At 37.3% G+C, this 19,223-nt stretch overlaps 1 protein-coding gene across 1 annotated transcript in view; it reads left to right on the forward strand.

Moving 5' to 3' along the window:
- Positions 1-18,673, forward strand: part of MTMR7 (myotubularin related protein 7) — a 42,035-nt gene extending 23,362 nt beyond the window's left edge. Inside the window, exons 7-13 of the mRNA XM_030239549.2 lie at positions 2,406-2,538; positions 7,263-7,372; positions 10,203-10,252; positions 11,788-11,988; positions 13,152-13,292; positions 14,906-15,032; positions 15,503-18,673. Coding sequence (XP_030095409.1) covers positions 2,406-2,538; positions 7,263-7,372; positions 10,203-10,252; positions 11,788-11,988; positions 13,152-13,292; positions 14,906-15,032; positions 15,503-15,859 — 1,119 coding nt within the window. The 3' untranslated portion in view covers positions 15,860-18,673. The remainder of the gene's footprint in view (positions 1-2,405; positions 2,539-7,262; positions 7,373-10,202; positions 10,253-11,787; positions 11,989-13,151; positions 13,293-14,905; positions 15,033-15,502) is intronic.
- Positions 18,674-19,223: the final 550 nt, after the last annotated feature.

Raw genomic sequence — 19,223 nt, forward strand, 5'->3', positions numbered from 1 at the left:
CTGAGATCAATCAAGGACATGCACAATTTAGATAGCTTCACAACCACTACTTTAAGAGCAACAGATGGAATTTTAGTAGATGATGTGGAAAACTTGTTAGTAAATATTGTGGCAGCTGCAAAGTTTGGCAACTGACAGTATTTAAAATAAATGAGTGTCAGAAAGCTTTGCAAATTTAACCTTATATTTATTTACTTTCAAAGAGTGCTATTTCAGATTGCCCTTTAAGAGAGGATATTTGTGATAAAATTGCTCTGCTGCAGGAGCAGTTAATGGTATTTATGTGCTGAGTACTGGGTTAGTTGGAGGATAGATGTTTTTCATTTAGGGTTCCAAGGGTTTGTGGTGGCTGAGACTCATCTGTACAGATCTTTCTTCCTGAAGCTATAGGCTGCTGCAGAGAGACACTGCCTCATTTTATTTATACAAGAACACTGATGTCAACTTCAAAAGAGAAAGATTAGGATTCAGCAGATAATTTACATCTTTGTAGCAAGTCACACAGAGGACTCTGTCCTTAATTGACATGCTGTTCACAGGCTGTATGTTCTTTTATTGTCCATTGATAGTCAAAACATCAGCAGGCTGCTGGTTGATAGACAGGAGTGGAGTTTCTTTGTTTGTGCTCTTTCCTGAATTGCATACTGAAAGTTAAAAGAAATTTTGCCCAACATTCATATAAATCAAAAACGTTGGATTTTTGCCCAGGTTCCTATCCACAGTGTGGTTCCCTCTTTGTCTCATGAAATTCATGCAATGTTTCAGTTCCTAATGGTGGTTCACAAATGTAACTTTCTAGCACTTTCCTTTGAAAGTTAAGATATCAGTTTTGGTCCTTATAAACCTATTTTGACATATAATGTGAAAAAGCTGGGCTTGTTCATCTTAGTTTGAGGAAAGAGCTTCAGAGAATCAATCCCCAATTGTGTGTGTTGGCTCCAAATTAAAATTGAAAATTGGGAGTATGTGTGTTTGGGGTGGAAGAGGTCAGAAAAGGGGACATTCTTCTATGTCCCATGATGCCATTAGCAAACACTGAAATATATTATTGTGAGTTTCAGATGTGACCACAGAAGCAGTGAATCAGTGGTGCTGCCTGCACTATTGGGAAATAAACTGGAGACAGTTATCTGTACAGCCTCTTGTCCCCTAGGCAATGCCTAAGAGACACTTTTCTTACTCTTTCATGAGCATTGGCTCTCTCTGAAATGAAGATGAGTCACTTTCTGTCCAGTTGATGCCCAATGAATTCTAAATCTTTTATTATTTATTTCTTAAATCTTTCCTGAGCAGAAGCTGTGAGTTGTGCTTGGAGGCATGGAGGTTCTGCCACTTGAGCTGCTTTGTCACCCTCAGAGCCTTCATATTTCTTGGGAACTTTGAAAGCCCCTAGTACTACAGCATGAGTTTCACAGAAAAGCATAGACTTTATGCAAAAAGACAATTTCTTTCCATTGCACAGAGAGATTTTGCTATAGGAAATTTAGGAAAAAAGTAGATAGGTACTTAATAAAAGAATAATTTAGTTAAAAAGAATTATTTTTAAAAAGTAAAAGCACTTAATTAATTTTTATCAGTTTAGTGTTCAGCCCAAAGATCAAAATTTGGCATAAGGAGCTTGGCAGATAGTTTTCCTTCCCACTCGAGGGTTCCAAAAGGGGGAAAAGAAACATTAACCACAGCCTTAATTTTATGCTTAAGAAAACTAAACTAAAGAAGTATTTAGCCACTTCAGTTACTTGCCAGGAAGCAAGTAACAGATTTGAAGACAAAACTTCAGCTTCCAGCTGAAAGTATTTTTGCTGAAGCACAACAACTCCTTTGATAGCTGTGCATTGCGGATGGAGATTTTTGTGGTAATTTTGTCAATTTGAATATTTGTAGTCTTACTTAACAAGAGCCAAATTCTATAAAATAAAGAAAAAATACTCCGGCTCCCTGTTCATTATTGCTTCAAAGAAGTAAGCTGTACCAGCTTTTGGATGGTTTGAGCAGTAAAACACAGTAACTCCAGTGTGCACAGGCTGGGAGCCAGCGGCACGGCAGATGGGACACTGCCACCTCCTGGGTGCGTTCTGCCCGTAAACACAATGCTGATCCCACGTAAAATCACAACTGCCCTTTAAATGAAAACCTTTATGCTTCTGCCTAAGCCGGGAGGGTTTTGTGTTTAACCCCACTGACGAGGTTTCACCCAAAGTAGGGGTATCAGAGACTCGGCTGCGCAGCGCCCTGCAACGGGCTGTGAACAGATCCCCGATTCAGAGCCCCTTGGGAGACACTGTGGCAAATGCTTCCTATTTGTGACTGACTTAAACCACTCTGATTTATTGCTGTAGACCACAAGATTTGTTTTGAAAAGATCCTGCCACCGGTTTTCATCCAAATTTCCCTATGTTTTTCAGCTCAATGCAATGGCGAACAGAGCAGCAGGGAAGGGATATGAAAATGAAGACAACTACTCCAACATCAAGTTTCAATTCATAGGCATTGAGAACATCCATGTTATGAGAAATAGTCTGCAGAAGATGCTTGAAGGTAATATTCATTGGAAACTAGAGGGAAATAATTGATCCTTCTGTCAAAGAAATCAGAATAACTGCTCTGAAATCAGCAGCAGTGAAAAAGAGTATGGAAAGCAATCTTTATCTCTGGCAGCTGCCTGCTGGCTAATGGGACTTGTGCAATGGAGCATCATGGCAAATACTGGTTGGTGATTTCTTGATTGTGAAAATGCCTTGTTTCCTGGCTGAAATCCAGATATCATTTAATGACAAAATAATTTTAATTCTGTACACCTTAATGCTACTCTGTCTTTTTTTGAAATTTACATTTTGATGGTGAAATGAAAAAAATCCCTTGTTGCTAACTTCGAGGCTAGTGTAAAATACCAACTGATTTTTTTTTAAAGCTCAGAAAAACTATGGTGGGATTTTCCTATAAGGTAATGGTGCATTTTAGACTGTGAAATTTAACAGAAACTTATTCATGCCCTGCATAGAACATATCACATCAGGTCTAGGAATGAAATTTACAGTCAGTGAGTGTAACAATTCATCACCTTCAACATCCCATGGAAATACTAATACAAATTACTACCATTTGATTTATAAATAGTTAGCAGTATATAAACCAGCAAAGCTGTTCTGCCATTTCATATTTGCAGTACATAACTGTTTAGAGGTCATCTGGGAAAAGAGCAAGGATAAATAAGCCATCCTTGATTTTTAACAAGCAAATAGGAAATAGTGCTCACTCCACCATGTCTCCATATTTACTTCATGTACATCAACAACTTCCATCACCTCCTGGATCAGCTTAATTTATCTTATGATTGTCTTGATGCTCTGCCCTTGCTCTTTTACTCTTTATCTGTCTCCCACTGAGTGCATGCAAATGTAAATTTGAAATCTAAGAAGGGCTTAAATTTTCCATGATAGGGAAGCCATGTTCTGTTTTCAAATAAGAACATTTTACTTAAACCAGCATTAAAGTGGGATGCAGGTAAAACATCTATTCATGGGAGTTTTCTTGGTCTAAGGAAAACAGTGGTGGGGAAAACAGATTTTTTGTTCACTAGGAAGTCTTGTTTGGCTAGGAGATAGGCTGGGTGAGTAAACAGGTCCCTTTATTTGTTCAACTCAAGACTATCAGTGGTAAAATAGTAAACAACCAGTCTGGCTGCACAGGCAGTACTGTGTATAATTTTTGAGCCAAAAGATCATGAGACTGGCCCATGGCCCAAACTTGCATGTAACAAGGTAACTTCTAATGTATTTAACACTTCAGGCTGCTGGGAGGGCACAGATTCTTAGCATCTATTTTCAAATAAGCTGTATGGTTAAAATATTGCTTTTTTACTGGGTTTTATATTTGCTGTGTTGAAATCTCTCATGTAGCAACTTGACTGATAAGATTAGAAATCAGAGAAGTTAAGGACTTTTTAAAAGAAAAATCTTATGACTTTCAGTGTACTAGGGCTTTCCTTGTGCAAGATGCTATGTAGCTTTTATCTTTTTCCATTTGTATGTGTCTCTTAATCTGTTTTTCTGGTGACCTTTTGCCTGACTTGAGCATACAAAGAGACCTAAAACCAAAAAGGCTCTCAAGGATGATGATAAAACACATTTATTATTGCTTTAAATTTTTATCAATTAATACCTCAATAATATATCAATAGTTATCAATTAGTGATGTATTATCAATATCCATTTCAAATAAATAAATAATTAAAAGAATACATAAATAAGATAGCAATATCACTGTAGCTACGTGAATCTCAAGTAAAACATCTCACTACTCTTTACAGAATGGGTCTGCTGCTCATGATCTGTGGTAAGACTTTATAAGGTGCATAAAACCTTAGAAAAGACAAATGAGGCTGATAAAAACTGATTTTAGTTTAATGTGAGCTGTATTGCTGCTTGGAAGTGTACAGCATGAAAAGAGGACATCGAGATATAGTTGGCCTGATGTGTTGCTGAAATGCAAGGCTGGTTTCATTCAATTTACTGGTGCTAAGCAGAAGTGAAGAGCACAGGATCTTCACCTGCCAGACTGCAGATTAGTTTCAATATACAATTTTAAATAGCTTCCAATGCTAAGAAGAATATGAAAAAAAAAAATTAGTATTCAGTTTTCCATTAGAAAATGCACTCAGATTAGGAACGTATTCACTTAATTATTCATTATTTTGGGGGGGGGAAGGTGAGGAAATAAATTTATACTTATAAAAATATCAGTATTTTATTTGAGTAGGTAAAATTAATTAAAAAGTAATTATTAATAAATAAAATACTATTTTATTTTAGTAGCTGAAAAATTGGTTTCAGCTTTATGATTTTATTGACTTTATCTCATGCCAATTTATCTTACTTTAACATATATTTACCCTAGTATAATGTTGATTTTTGGCTATTTATACCAGCATTATAAAATTATTAAATTTTTATAATAAGGGTTTTTTTTTCAGAATATGCAAAATATGTTGAGCTTTGACTGTACTGTGGAAGTGAATTGCATTTCAACATGATGGAAGTTCCTTGAAAAAAAAGAAAACTATCTCTGCTGCCTTTAGTGTAGTATGGATTTTTATTTATAGATGGGTCTATGTGAAGAACTTGAGATAATTATGATCCTGTGTGCAAACTTCCTTGAAACAATTTTTAACGTTAGAATGACATTACCCAGGGACTTTCCTTGATGAACATCCAAGGTCTGCCTGAGGCTGCAGTTTGGCACTTGGGGTGGGGTGGGCTGTGCTGCACATCCAGGGGCCAGCTGAGACTTGACTGCTGTGTGTTGTGCACTGAGGGGATGGCCCCACGTGCTCCCTGTCTGTATTTAGACAGCAAGCATGAGCTTCTCCTGCCCTCATACCAGGAGCAGCCCTTGCTGATCTAAGAGCAGCCCTCTGGTCCTTGGACTTCTGTGGCAGACCAGGCAGTGAGAAACCCAGTGGGTTTGGCCCACAGTAACTGTTCCTTCCTCTCCTTATGGCTGTCCTGCCAGGAATGGGGGGACTAGTCCAGCACACCCTCTGGTACTTTTGCTGGTGGGAGAGGCAGTTCCTTTTCTTCCTCCCATTCTGAGACTTGGGTGCATTGCTGGAATTCCCAGAGCTCTGCCCGCTGGCTCTTGATTTTCCTGTGCATACACTGTGCATGAAGCAGGCAATTTTTCTCAAAGATTTCAGTACCTTTTCTGCTGAGATGGAGGTGCCCTTTCCCTTTAGGACAGCTGAATTCATAATTGAACTCAGTATTAAGGTCCAGATCAGTTGCCAAAGTCATGTGGAATATACAGTGTATGCATTTAGGACAGTATGAACTTTGCTCAGTGAAGTGGTCAGTAAATATTGACTCCAATTTGGGAGTGGGAATGAGCAAAGCACTGTTTCAGCCTTACCTTGGGCTTCTGTAAACAGAGACAGCAGCTTCAGCCAGTATTCAGCCACTAATTGGTCATGCTTCCATCTGCACTGAAACATTAATCATGTGAAAAGCTGTTTGCTTTCAGTGCTGCTATCTCTGCATCTTTAAAAATATCCTCCAAAAATTACTTCTAAAATAACCATCTGGAAGGGGCCTTACATATAAACATTGCAAGACTTTGTATGGACACATTAGGCCATTTTGGTTCTGAGCTAAATGGAGTTAGGACAGTCAGATAGTTCAGATATGGTGTAAACTCTTCTCTTGGGCTTGTAAAATTAAATTTCAGTTACACTGAAGGAAAATAAAGCTATTGGCCAGGGACCATAATGCCCATGAATAACTGAGTCTTTTAAGATTTCCAAACCACAAGAGACTTACTAAGCATTAGTAATTGACATATCATACATTAACTCAGTAAAAGCCATGATGTTTCCCACTGTACTCTGAAAATTAATTTCACTGGCTAATTTATAATTTCTTTAAAAACGGTATAACTCTACATGGATCAAAATAAAGATGCAGTCTAATTATGGGGTGATTTTAGCATCTGAGTATTGAAAATAGATTGCACCAAATTTCATTCATTATGTGTTATGCAGGATTGAGGTGCCTTATTTAGATTCTGATTGCTTTTTTCTTCTGATGTCACAAACTCTTTATTAATTAAAAAATAGACACTTGGATACAGCAGAATAAGAAATTAGAGAAAAAAACGAGCAATTTTTTTTCTTCAAATGTGGCATAGAGTTTGGAAGATTTTCAGGAAAATTTCCCTTGATGTATTATGTCTTGTCCTCACCATCAGAATACTTTTTGACTCCAAGTGAAGCTTTAATAATGTTTAATTCAGGGATGGAGAACTGTGGAGTGAACCACTTTAACTCAACCACCATCATCTGAGGTGATGCTGGGAGTAGGAGGCAGTGGAACCATTTAGGTGCCTGTCTGCCTGTCCAACTGCAGAAATCAAATGCTTCCTGTTTCCAAGCCCTCATCATCAAATACATGAACTCCTTCCAGGGGTTTGAAAACTTCACTCCCAACAAAATACTTGGAAAAAACATGTTTCAGAGAAGGATGGATTTGGATTACTTGCAACAGGCTTCATGACAGCTTCTCTTTTTAAATTAAATCAACATATTGGGTGAAATTTGACCCAGCCCCATTTCTCAAAGGTTAAATTTGGCAGAGATGTAATCCTTCTTTTCAAAACATGCATGTTTTACACAGTGGATATCTGAAGAAGAGGTAACTCCAAGGCTGTACAGTCAATGAAGCTTAAGGGACTCTAACTACTATACCTTTAAAATGTATCTTCCTTTGCAGTTTGTGAGCTGAAATCACCTTCAATGAGTGACTTTCTGTGGGGCCTAGAAAATTCTGGCTGGCTGAAGCACATCAAAGCCATTATGGACGCTGGCATTTTTATTGCAAAGGTAAAGTGTGTAAAATGAGAACAAAACTTGGAGGAAGCAGATACAGTAAATGAGGACCAGATTCTCTGCTTATGGGTAACTTCTGTTATCTTTTCAGTGATGTTATACCTGAAAAAAGCCCATCTTGCAGTGCTTTGTGTATGAGGAAGATGATTCTTAGGTGCTGTTTTTCTAAAATAGTAAACAAAATCTGGTGTTCTTTTGTGCCGAAGCCTCTACTAGCCTGTGTCTTGTTGTGGCAGACATTTGAATGTCCTTACTTTACTCCCCAAGAGTGGTTGTTACTGTTTCTTTCCCTATTTGCCCTGCCTCCTCCACTGGTTTCTGGACAATTTTTTGGTGGAAGTGGTAGTTGTAATACATACATACAGCTGCATATAATGTATAATATGTCATATTATACACAATATATAGCTACTGAGTTATCAGGCAACCAACCAAATTCACCTCTTGAACCAGCTCCTGTGTATTACCACAGCCAAACTCTCTAGCAGCTTCTACTTTTATATACTTGAGAGTTCTTCCAGAAAATAGTTTTGGCTTTAATAAGAAATTATTTCCCCTACTCCCCCACAAAGTAATGTAGACATTTGTGATCTGCCAACAGTAGCTTTAATTTTGATACCCCCTACCTTGTGCTCTGTCTTTTACTTGTTCAATTCTTATCTTTGAGATTACCATTTCTTATTGGCTGTTTTATTCACATGACTTACTGCCCTCAACTATACAGATAAAACCTCATGGGTTTCTCTCCTTACTAACTGTTTGTTTCTCTTGCATTACTTCTTCCTTCTCGGTAGGCAACTGTAGTTTCTTACCTGAACAGCAAATGTGCAATAAATACACATATTATTACTCCCAGACCTACTCCTCTTCATTAGCTCATAGAAATAAGGTCATTTACATTAGTTTTGCCAGTTTTTCCCCAGTGGTTACTCTTATTATCCTTTGTGCATGTGCTTGCTAGCCTAGTGCCTTCTGACATGCATTTTGGCCCATTCTTATTTGAATGCTTCTCAGTTCTCTGTTCTTGGTCTTCTGCCCACAGGGGTTCTATTTTTGTCTTTTGAGATAAACATAGATAATTTATTACTATTCTTCATTCCCTATTAAGCCCAAAATTAACCTAAATGTTTTTCTTTTTTTTCCCCTAACAGTATTTTTCCAAACCTACTTTATTTTCTACTTCCTAAATTAAATTCTCTTTAGAAATTATAAAAGCCAAAACCCTTAGAATTAAAGAAAACAACACCAACCTTCAAATCCTAAAAATAATACAACACCACACTCTGGAGAACTCAGTACAATTTCTTCTTTATGTGTTTATGTATGAAATGGAATCCTCTCTCCCTGATTATTACATTAAAGATACTGATAAAATCTTGCTTATTAGACATGGAAGTTTCCCACTACCACCAGCTTTCCCAGAAGCCTTTACAGCAGTGTGCTGCAATAATGTCCAGGCTAGTGATGGCATTGGAAATAGACATTGACCTTAATGACATTACCATCAAGATGAAAAATTAAGAGCCATATTGCAAGTATGGCTATGCTTTTAGTGGCATGTAAGTGGCATGAGATGTGTTGGAGCATCTGAATCTGCTGTAGGTAGTTGTCTGCTCTGACACATTGATGTATTTGAACTGAAATGAATCCCACACTTCCTGTAGTGGAGCATAAACAGGTCATTCTCAACTACCATATTGCATGGTCTGGGGTGAATTAAAACTTTCAAATTAGAGTAATAACACTGATTTTCAAATGAGACAAATAATACAACTTTAAGAACTCTGTGGTAGAGTAAAAAATGAATGAGCTTTCCTAGTTCCCAAATTAATGCTCTCTCTATGGCTCTTGTCTCACTTTTTCTCTCTTGCCATTCTTCCTCCCTGCTTGTGAACTTTCTGACTTTTTCTGTGTCCTTAGGCTGTGGCTGAGGAAGGTGTGAGTGTGCTTGTTCACTGCTCTGATGGCTGGGATAGGACAGCCCAGGTTTGCTCTGTAGCAAGCCTTCTATTGGATCCATATTACAGAACTATGAAGGGATTCATGGTAAGCGGGTTCTTCTGCAGAGTAAATTAAGTAGAATGGCATCACTTCAGATGAATGTCTTTGTTTTAAATAGGAAAGAAATTGTCCTTAAATACACCCTTTTGTTTTGCTTTGTTTTGTTTTTTTAAATAGGATGGAAGGCTTCATGTTACATATGTTCATGTTACAATTTCTCTATGAAACATTATTCAAGGTGGGGATCAGTTGATCAGCTATGTTTGGGACTATTTTTTCCCTAATCTTGACCAAGAAACATTCTCACAACCCAAAGAACTTTTGTGAAAGCAAGAATTTGTATTCATTGGCAGTGAACATTTTGAGTGTCAGAAGTGTGTCTTTTCTAGACATTAGGTTGCAATAAGCAGCTATTTTGGAAAATTTGCTCCTTTCCCAGGTCAGTCAGCAGTAGTAAAGCATCTAGAAGTGGTTATCAAGTTACTGGTCACATGTTAAAAAGATGTTTGAGACATCATAAGTTCTGTTTTAGAAAGCAATGAAACAAGACATTGGAAGTTGTGCTGAAATACTTGCTCTCTCTCTGTATCCACAAAGAGTGCTGTTTCCCTGAGCTGGCAAGCAGTAATCACTATTTTTCTGCCAATTCTGAAAATTAGTTGGGATTCTAATATTACTTGCTTACATAGTTCTTGCTTTGCCACTTTTCTGATCATTCTAAGAATTAACTGGGATTCCAGCACTTCTTGTTTACACCACCCTTCTGCCTGCTTCAACATGTCAGCTCCACTCTGCAACATTGAATGCAATATTGTCATTTTAGGTGTTAATTGAAAAAGACTGGATTTCCTTTGGCCACAAATTTAACCACAGGTAAGGCAGTGCTAAGGTTTTCCTCTCTCTATATGTATATATTTATGTAGTCTGTATCTGCTGCCATTCCAGTTCTTTTTTGTTGCTGCCTTACAAAACACAGCAACAGAATGCCCCAGGAAACTGCCCTACCCTTTTCTCCAACTATATGATTGAGCTGCCTGGAAAAGTCAGAATGGAATATTTCTGTATATGCACTCCAAAACTACTAAGGGGAGTCCTGCATGCTGGTCTTGCAGCAGCTGTGAGCACTGAGAGGTCCATGTGAGTAGTGTGTATTTGGTTTGCAAAATCCCCTTGGACTCCAGCAGATCTAGGAGTGCCAAGGCCCCCACATAAGTCCCTCTTCATCAAAGGGACTTCTACATCTTCCAAGGCAGTACTTAATCTTAGGTATGTCTGTGAGTTAGTATTACATAAAATATACTCTTCCTGTTTCAGTCTGTTCTAAAACACCCAGCAAAATCTGCTCAGAAATGCCAGGCAAAGTGGAAAGTCATTTATTTGAACAAGTTGTTTTGAACATTGATCCAATGTCAATGCTATAATGTAATGAAAATGTTTGAAGACTTAATATATTTAAACATGGGTATATTTTCACATTTTCTTTCTTTCATGACTTTACTTCTATTTTCTGTAAAAATTAAAAATTCCATAGGAATTACTACAGTTCGTATGATATTGTCAGTTGTTTTTGATTATCAGTGGCAAAAGATATTATGAAATGCAATAACCACTGATAGCTTTGGTTTGCTGCACAATACTGCTGTATTTTCTTTGATGGGAATAGAAGTTTCAGTTTTAGATATTTATAAAATTCTACTCTGTTGGCATGTGTAAATATAAAGGCAAATATACCCACCCCCCAGAGAATAATTGAGAATAATTGACTGAAAATGCTTCTTCCTATTATATAGACTTACAAAATACCTTTTGCTTCTATATCTATTTTATTTTCAGTCTCCTTTTCTTCATTGCAAATGGTTCCAAGAGGCATTTTTATACACAGCAAGGTTCATGTTCACTTGACAGTCAAGGAGCATGTAAACATTTCCCACTTCCTAGAAATTTCACCAAGAGAGGGCAGCTTTAACCTGTTTTCTGCTGAGGTTATAATGAGAGCAGTTTTCTCCTGCTCAGTTTTCTGGTTTGGGGAATAATCTACTATTAAGGAACTGTCTTCAGGCACACTTTTGTCATTAAGTCATTGCAGCCATTTTTCAGATAACTTATGTTACCAGGGTAAAATTTATACTAATAGCATTAAAACATGGCTATGCAGCAGCCAGCTTTTTGTAGCTGTAATATAACAAGATACCCAATAAAAGAGGCTTTTTTGTAATTCTGCCTCCATTCTACTTCATGATTCTTGCATCATTTTTCTAAGTGAAAATATAGTAAAAATTGAGATTTTAGAAATGAATGCCTAGGATGTACCTTGCATACTAAAAGTGGGGGGTATGTTTTCCTTAGAGTTAATTCAGTTTTCTTACAGGAATTCAGGTTATAATTGGATGTATCTTGTCTTGTTTCAGGTATGGCAATTTAGATGGAGATCCAAAGGAGATATCACCTGTTATTGACCAGTTCATCGAATGTGTTTGGCAGCTTATGGAACAGTTTCCTTGTGCCTTTGAATTCAATGAAAGATTCCTCATCCACATACAGCATCACATCTATTCTTGCCAGTTTGGGAATTTCCTGTGTAACAGCCAGAAGGAGAGAAGAGAGCTGAAGTATGAAAATGGTTTTTTTGGTAGCATATTTATGCATGGGGTCTGTGACTGGTGGTGCATTGAGCAATCAGACATTCTCCAGTTTGCATTGCATTAGGCACAGGGTGCCTGTTGTCTTCTGGCAACACAGATTAATACCAAAAAAAGTTGATCCTCTGCAGTGAGGCTCTGCTGGGAGAGTAATCCACGGTGTGCGTGATGGGGATTAGTGAAAATTGACAAGAGCATTATGCCTTCAGCCATGTGGGCCTGCCTTTACTGCAGCCCTGACAGAATACAAGGCAAGCTGGCCCTGTAACTCCAGTACGAAATTATAGCAACTCTAGTTAAGTTCTCAGTTTAAGAGTTACTGCTCCTCTGTGGTTTAACATGTCTTTGGATCTCATGTCAGGACATTTTAGTCCTGCTCTCTTAGGTCCTTCCTTATGAACATCCTTTTTGTCTGGTAGCCCTCCCTAGGACTGAGTTAGCTGTCTGTCCTTCTGCTGTCCTTCTGGCCCCAAAGCAATTATGAATTAATCTACCTGCCCTGAGGCCCAAACAAAGACAGCATCATCACTCCTGGCAGTGCTGATGTTTTTATCTGCTTCCCAGGGCCCTGGGTCCTTGATGCATGATGATATCCATTGCTTTTCTCAAGCAGCCTGATGATGTCAGCAGTAGCAATGAGAGGAGGTGCTGGTCACTGCTGGCTGTTGCTATTTGGTCCCTTTCACTGCTCAAATGCAGAGCAGCTACAGTGAATGTCTATTTAAAATCAAAACCTTCACAGATCACCACATCCCAAGACGTAACTGTGTAAGAAATTGCAGCTCGGTGCAATAGGAGTGCTTTTAAATGTGGAGATCTCTTTGGTGCAGAGACCTGCCTGAAAGCTCACTTTATGGAAATGATCCTCTTCACCTCACAAAGGAACCACTCGCTCCACCTACTCGCTCTAGCTCTTTTTGCTTTATGGGAAATGGATCCAATTTTGCTTTTAGTGACCAGCAAGGGAATTTGGGCCTCTGTTTCTCTAAGCTTGTAACTTAAGTATAATTCTGTTAAAGAAGCTGATTGTACACTAGAAGTACAGAGGACAAGAATGCTGCATCTAAGCTTTTGCTATCCCTGAATTATAATAGAGGCTTTAATATATATTTTTTTAATGTATTGTTTTTCAGAATCAAAGAACGAACCTATTCATTGTGGGCCCACTTGTGGAAAAATCGTGCTGATTACCTGAATCCTTTATACAGGTCAGACCACAGCCAAACCCAAGGGACCCTGCACCCACAGATAGCTCCATGCAACTTCTTGTACAAGTAGGTAGTATCACTTGCTGCTGGGAATTGTAGTATGGGTTAGTACAGAACAGAATACCTTTGTATATAAGTATTTCTTGTTCTATAAGGCCGTTTATGCAGAGTAAATTCAGTCTCAATGCAAGATGTTTGTTCCTTATGCGCTCATAGTCAGCCAACACCTCTGCGCCATTCCACAACAGAGTATTAGTCTGAAAAGAAGATTAAGATTAAAGCTATATTGATAGTTGTGTGTCCTATTTTCAAGGTTACTCACTTCTTCCACTGAGAAATGCCTCTTTCAGTCTTATTGTCGTCTGTTGTTTCTAAATTTACAGTTGCTTTAACTTCTTCCATTCCAAGATTTTGTGATGTTAGTTTGGATCAATTGGTGTCAAAAGTAAAAAGGATCTTTTCAAGAAATCACATGATTTCATTGCTAAAATAAATATTTAGTAAAAAAACCCAGACTTTTCCTATGTTGTTATATCAGGTAAAATGAAGTTAAGTTTTTCCTGATATTTTTTCAAAATATAACAAAATACCATCACTTTAGAAATGTTACTACTGACATTCTAATTAATTGTGCCATTAGTCTTAACACACTTTGGGAGAACTTAGAAATTCATTAAAACAGTCATTTCAGTAAAACTGATCAGTTTGTTTTCCAGTTGCAAGTAATAGCACCTGTTAAGAAGCCAATAAAAATCCTAAATGACAGAAACTGAATTTTTTCATGTCTACTATACCAGGTCACATCCACTTTAAAACAATTTAAAAATAGTTATTAATCGTATTCTTTGGGATAGTGGGATTTATAAAAGAAGTACTGATACAGCAGATCCTCCAATGGATAAGTAATCCTGTTGATTTTAATCTAATTACTTGGGTGCGTAAAGATTTCCAAGCATGAGCTATCAGATGATAAACTTAAGGGGGAATGTGATTTAAATAGTATATTATTGGGATAGGAATAATAAGCCACCAAGCACCATGCACGAGCTCTAGAAATATCTGTCAGCTCCTTGGCCAGACAGCTGCAGCTGGCAGCAGGGCTCAGCTACTTAACCTGTCTGGTGAACTAGTTACACACTCAGGGACTGCCTGTAGCCCTATGTCAGCAAGGCAGGAGGAGCACCAGAGTAACACAGAATTCCAAAGTCGAGTTCAATTGGGAGCTACAAATATGAAATTGAGAACTACAAATACGAAAAACTGTCATTACCATTGGCTATTTTATAGGTACGATTGCTCTAAAGCCCATAGTGTAGAATAATACCAAAAAAAAAAAGCTTGCAAAGTTTTGCATTCAGTGAACATTTCTCAGTTGTTATCTAAACTACATTCATCTTTCTATCTATTGTCTATCAGAATTAATTTGAGCTGCTTATGTACAGCTGCCTATGAGTTGCATCTTCAGGATGGAGGAAATGCAAATGAACCATGAACCTTGCTAAATAGTCTATGAACTTACGTGTATGCACTCTAGTGATGAATAAGCATGGATAGATCCTTTAGGACAATATGTGTCTGGGGAAAAAACAAACAAATAAAACAAAAAAAAGGTGTGCATTTAAGTCTCATGAGACAACTTCACCAAATGGGAAAATTCTTGACCTTGCCATCAATTCCAGGTTCTGGAGTGGCATGTACAACCGCTTTGAGAAGGGGCTGCATCCTCGACAGTCAGTTACTGATTATCTGATGGCAGTGAAGGAAGAAACTCAGCAGCTGGAAGAAGAGCTGGAAGTCTTGCAAGAGGTAATAAACAGCTGAGCTTGATACCCTAGACTTGGTAACTGATGATAAACGAAACCTAGCTCCATATGCTGCAGAGTCCCTTACACACTGCATCCTTTTCTGGAAGGAGGATGTTCAGCCATCATCTTTGTTCTCAGATAAACTATTTTGAATGTTTTGCATTTAAGACACAAAAATGGACTTTTTTCTTTAAGGATAAAGTTTTACCTGTGTCGATGTACAAGTACTACTGCAAGTAAGTTTAATCCTTCTGTAACTCAGAGGGAATTGTAGCTCAGAAGAATGCTGTAATTCAGCACTGGTTTGTGACAAATTGTGCACTTCTCATATTCCAAAAGTGCAAATAGTCAGTTTTAAAGGGTGGGTTGGGCTCTGGAAGTTTATTTAAAAAGAAAAAAAGCAAGGACATATAAGAGGATTTCTGGGCCCTAAATGTGTCCACATGATAAATCCTATTTCCTTTATTTCAGAGATTGGCAAATCTTCAGAAATCACAATCAGGTAATAATAAAGTCAAGAGTAAGCAACAAGACCGAAGCAAACAGTTTGGACTGTATACCTCCAACAACAGCTTAGCTAACACTCCCCAGGAGTATAGCAGTGATCTGAAATCATTCCCATCCCGGAGCCCTTCTCAAGGGGACGAAGATTCAGCCCTGATATTGACACAGGACAACCTGAAAAGCTCTGATCCTGACCTCTCAGCCAACAGTGACCAGGAGTCTGGTGTAGAGGACTTAAGCTGTAGGTCCCCAAGTGGGGGTGGCTGCTTGCCTAGTGAAGACAGTGGCAAGGACTCTGACGAAGCTGTATTTCTGGCAGGCTGAAATACCTGCACGGCAGCAAGGATCCAGATGATGTAAAGTCTTACACAGTCTGGAATGACATCTTTTCATCAGATGAAGAACAGAAGTGGTCTATGGCCTAAAGAAATAATCCAAAGAAGGGAAGTGTGCAATTGTGTAAGTTAAGATCCAAGCAGAACAAGTTATTACTAATTTTAAGACATTACACTAAAGAAAAGTAGTATCTACTGTTATATTTCATTAAGCCAATATGGTGGTTGTTTTATCAACGCTGTACATAATTATTCCTTACTTTGTACATTTCCACAGTTATTTATTGGACAGGATAATAGTTCTTTTCCTAAGATGTGAAATTCCAAAGTACTCTCTTACTCAAGGCTGAAGATGCATTGCTGTTAGCCTCACTTGTGAAGCAGTCAAAACTTATTTTTGTAGAGCTCATTTGCCTTCAGACATATCAATGTACTTTCTTTGCTTTTTTCTTCACAAGAGGTTAGAACAATTATTTTGCATATTCTCTTACTAATATCCTTTACCGTAAAGTAAAACTAACAAATGGACACCCTGGCTCAGGGGACAAGAATTTTTTTGATCCTGAAGAAAAAAAGCATTCATTAATAAGCAGTTGCTGCTGCTGCATCTGAATGCATCCAATTTGTATTCAATTCTCAACCAGTGTTGAAAGTTCAGTAGATTCTGTGACCAAAACTTCAAGGAATGTACAACGCTCGCACAGCCTTTGTGCTAAAACCCCCCTTTGTAAGAAAAGGTACACTAGGCAGTTTGCTCTTGCCTCTTTATGTTTTGTTATCAATTGTTTATAACTTACCCTTGTTCCAAAGCATCTACAGAAGATACAAAGGTAAAATGCTAAAGGTGATAAAATCCTTGATTCTTCAGCCTATTTTCCTACTAGAAAATGTTTTATTTGAGTGAGAGTGAGCTACATACACAGTAGACAGAATAGGGAATATTGAATCCCTTACAGAAATCACTTATGAAAACATCACTCTGAATTAGTAAGTAAATGAAAGCTATGCCCATAAAGGAACTGTTATAGAGAATATTTCTTCCAAATTTTGTTATTCAAAATAAATTAACCATAACCAACTGGTGTTTTTTATTCTCACACAAAATCTCCCCGTTAGTATTTGCCACTTGAACAGAGCATGACAATACTAATTTAAGAAAAAGACTAATTCACTATTCATCAGAAAGTTTAATCTCATTTAAGAATTCAGATATTTTTAAGAAGAGGAGTAATAGTTTTCATAATCAACATTTCAGAAGTAAACAACTGAAAAATGTTTAAAATTTGAAAGGTGTTGAAACTCACTAAAAACGTGGCCAGCCATATTAGGGTGCAACACTTTTCAAGTTTCGTTTTTGGTTTTTTTTAAAATTTTATTTAAAGCCAGCAGTTAAAAATATAATTCATATGGCTGATTTTACATGTTTGAAGACACTGCAGGATTGAACTCTATTAGAGCAAAGTGGTAGTAATGTAAGTTCACTTAGATTGCATTTCACACTACTTCTTCAAGTACAGACCTACAGAAAGAACTGTATTATATAAATATACCTCAATTTAGAATCATTAGATTTTATTATTCAGTCTGCTTCTCTGGAATGGCTTTTCATTCTGTTCTGTGAACATGTTATTAAAGTGAATAGGTAAACTTCAGTATTATTACTATCTTCTGAAAGGAGCTGCTGTCTTTGAACAAATAATTCTTAACAGCAAGGTTTATCTTAATGTTATATTGGAAAGGCCAGATCCTCAATTTGATAAATCACTATAGCTTAATTCAAATAAAAATAACAATAAATTATATTCTGTTGAGAATCTAGCCTTCTGGTTTTTAATCTTTATGAATTTTTAACAAATTAAAGCCCTGATTTTAACTGAACTTTTAAGTGTTTTGTATTTTGAACATAGCCTGTAAACTTTATGGCATTAAAGGAAACTTTGAATGGGTTTTCTCAAACTAAAGAAACATGCTGCAAAGTCAGCAATGAAAACAAAACACACAAATATTCTACCAAAAAAACAGTCTGAAAATGGGCAATGTTATTGTACATATTTAAAATGTAAAATTGTATATGATGACATTGTGTTCAACTAGACATGTATAGAAATAAATGCAAAAGAGCAAGATATGCAAATTCAAAGCACTATCTTTTTGTTGCTTATGCAACTCCTTGTAACTAGCTTTACAACTAAAATATTAACATACTAACATTTTCTTTATTAAGCCTTCACTTAGCAGCCCTCTGTGATGTGTCTTTTATTCCTTGGAGTTTTGCATTAACTATTACTGATTACATTGTACTGTATGTATTTGTGGCATTATCAGGCTAATGAGAAACACCTTCAAATAAACTCTTGGGTGTTAAGAAATGTTATTTCACACCAGAGAATGAAACAAAGGATTGCTTTCCTGATTTTTGTACTAGAGTTCTTCATTTACTCAAGAGTCACTTTGTCACTGAGATAAGGGATTCTTGAATCTCCCCTACTCTGATATTTGAATCCAGTAGCTGGAGTTGTAGAGGAATCTACAACTGATAACTAAAAAAATGGAGACTGTCATGAATTGTGTTAATTATATGGAAGTATTGTTCTTTTAAGACAGAGGCAAGCCAGGGCACGGGTTCACAGCATGAAAGATATTTAATGACACAAAACTGCAGCAACAAAATGGGGTAGCCTTTGCAATGAAGGTAAGAATTCCATCACTGTTGACCAGCTAACTTAATGCTTTAATGTGGACACTGCCCTGAACTGCATACAAGAGCTCTCAGGTAGATAATAAACATAGTCAAGGCCAGGGTATGTTTGTTATCTACCTGAGAACTCTTCTGCTGCTTCTGGGTGCAGGCTGATGGCTGAGCGCAGCTTTTAGGTTGGCTGGTCACCCTTACACTGTAGTGCAGAGACAGGTAAACACCACAGTGACTGAAAAATCCTCCAAGGACAGGTAAGTCACTGACAATTCATTTGGGAAAGGAAGAACATGTGCTGGATGAGTTTGAAATAGGTCAGCTTATGATGGTACTTATACACACAAAAAATATGCCAAAGATCTAGAGCCAAGTGTACTGCAAACCCTGATTTAGAGGTGCCAGCGTGCAGGCATAAGAAGATAAAATAATTCAGAGGTGCCAGAGTACAGGCATAAGAAGATAAAATAAACATTCAAATTCACTTATATTATTTAAATTGCCAGGAGAGCACCTGAAACCAGCAAATCCAATAATGTTAAGTGTTAAAAATAAAATGTACTAGTCTTTTAATATAAATTATTCTGTAAAGAAGCTAATGAAACCTTACAGGTCGAACAGAAACACAACTGAATTCAGGCAAGGACTAAGTCTTTTGCTA

This window comes from Serinus canaria, chromosome 4, assembly GCF_022539315.1.
Source record: "Serinus canaria isolate serCan28SL12 chromosome 4, serCan2020, whole genome shotgun sequence".
NCBI classification, from domain to species: Eukaryota; Metazoa; Chordata; class Aves; order Passeriformes; family Fringillidae; genus Serinus; species Serinus canaria.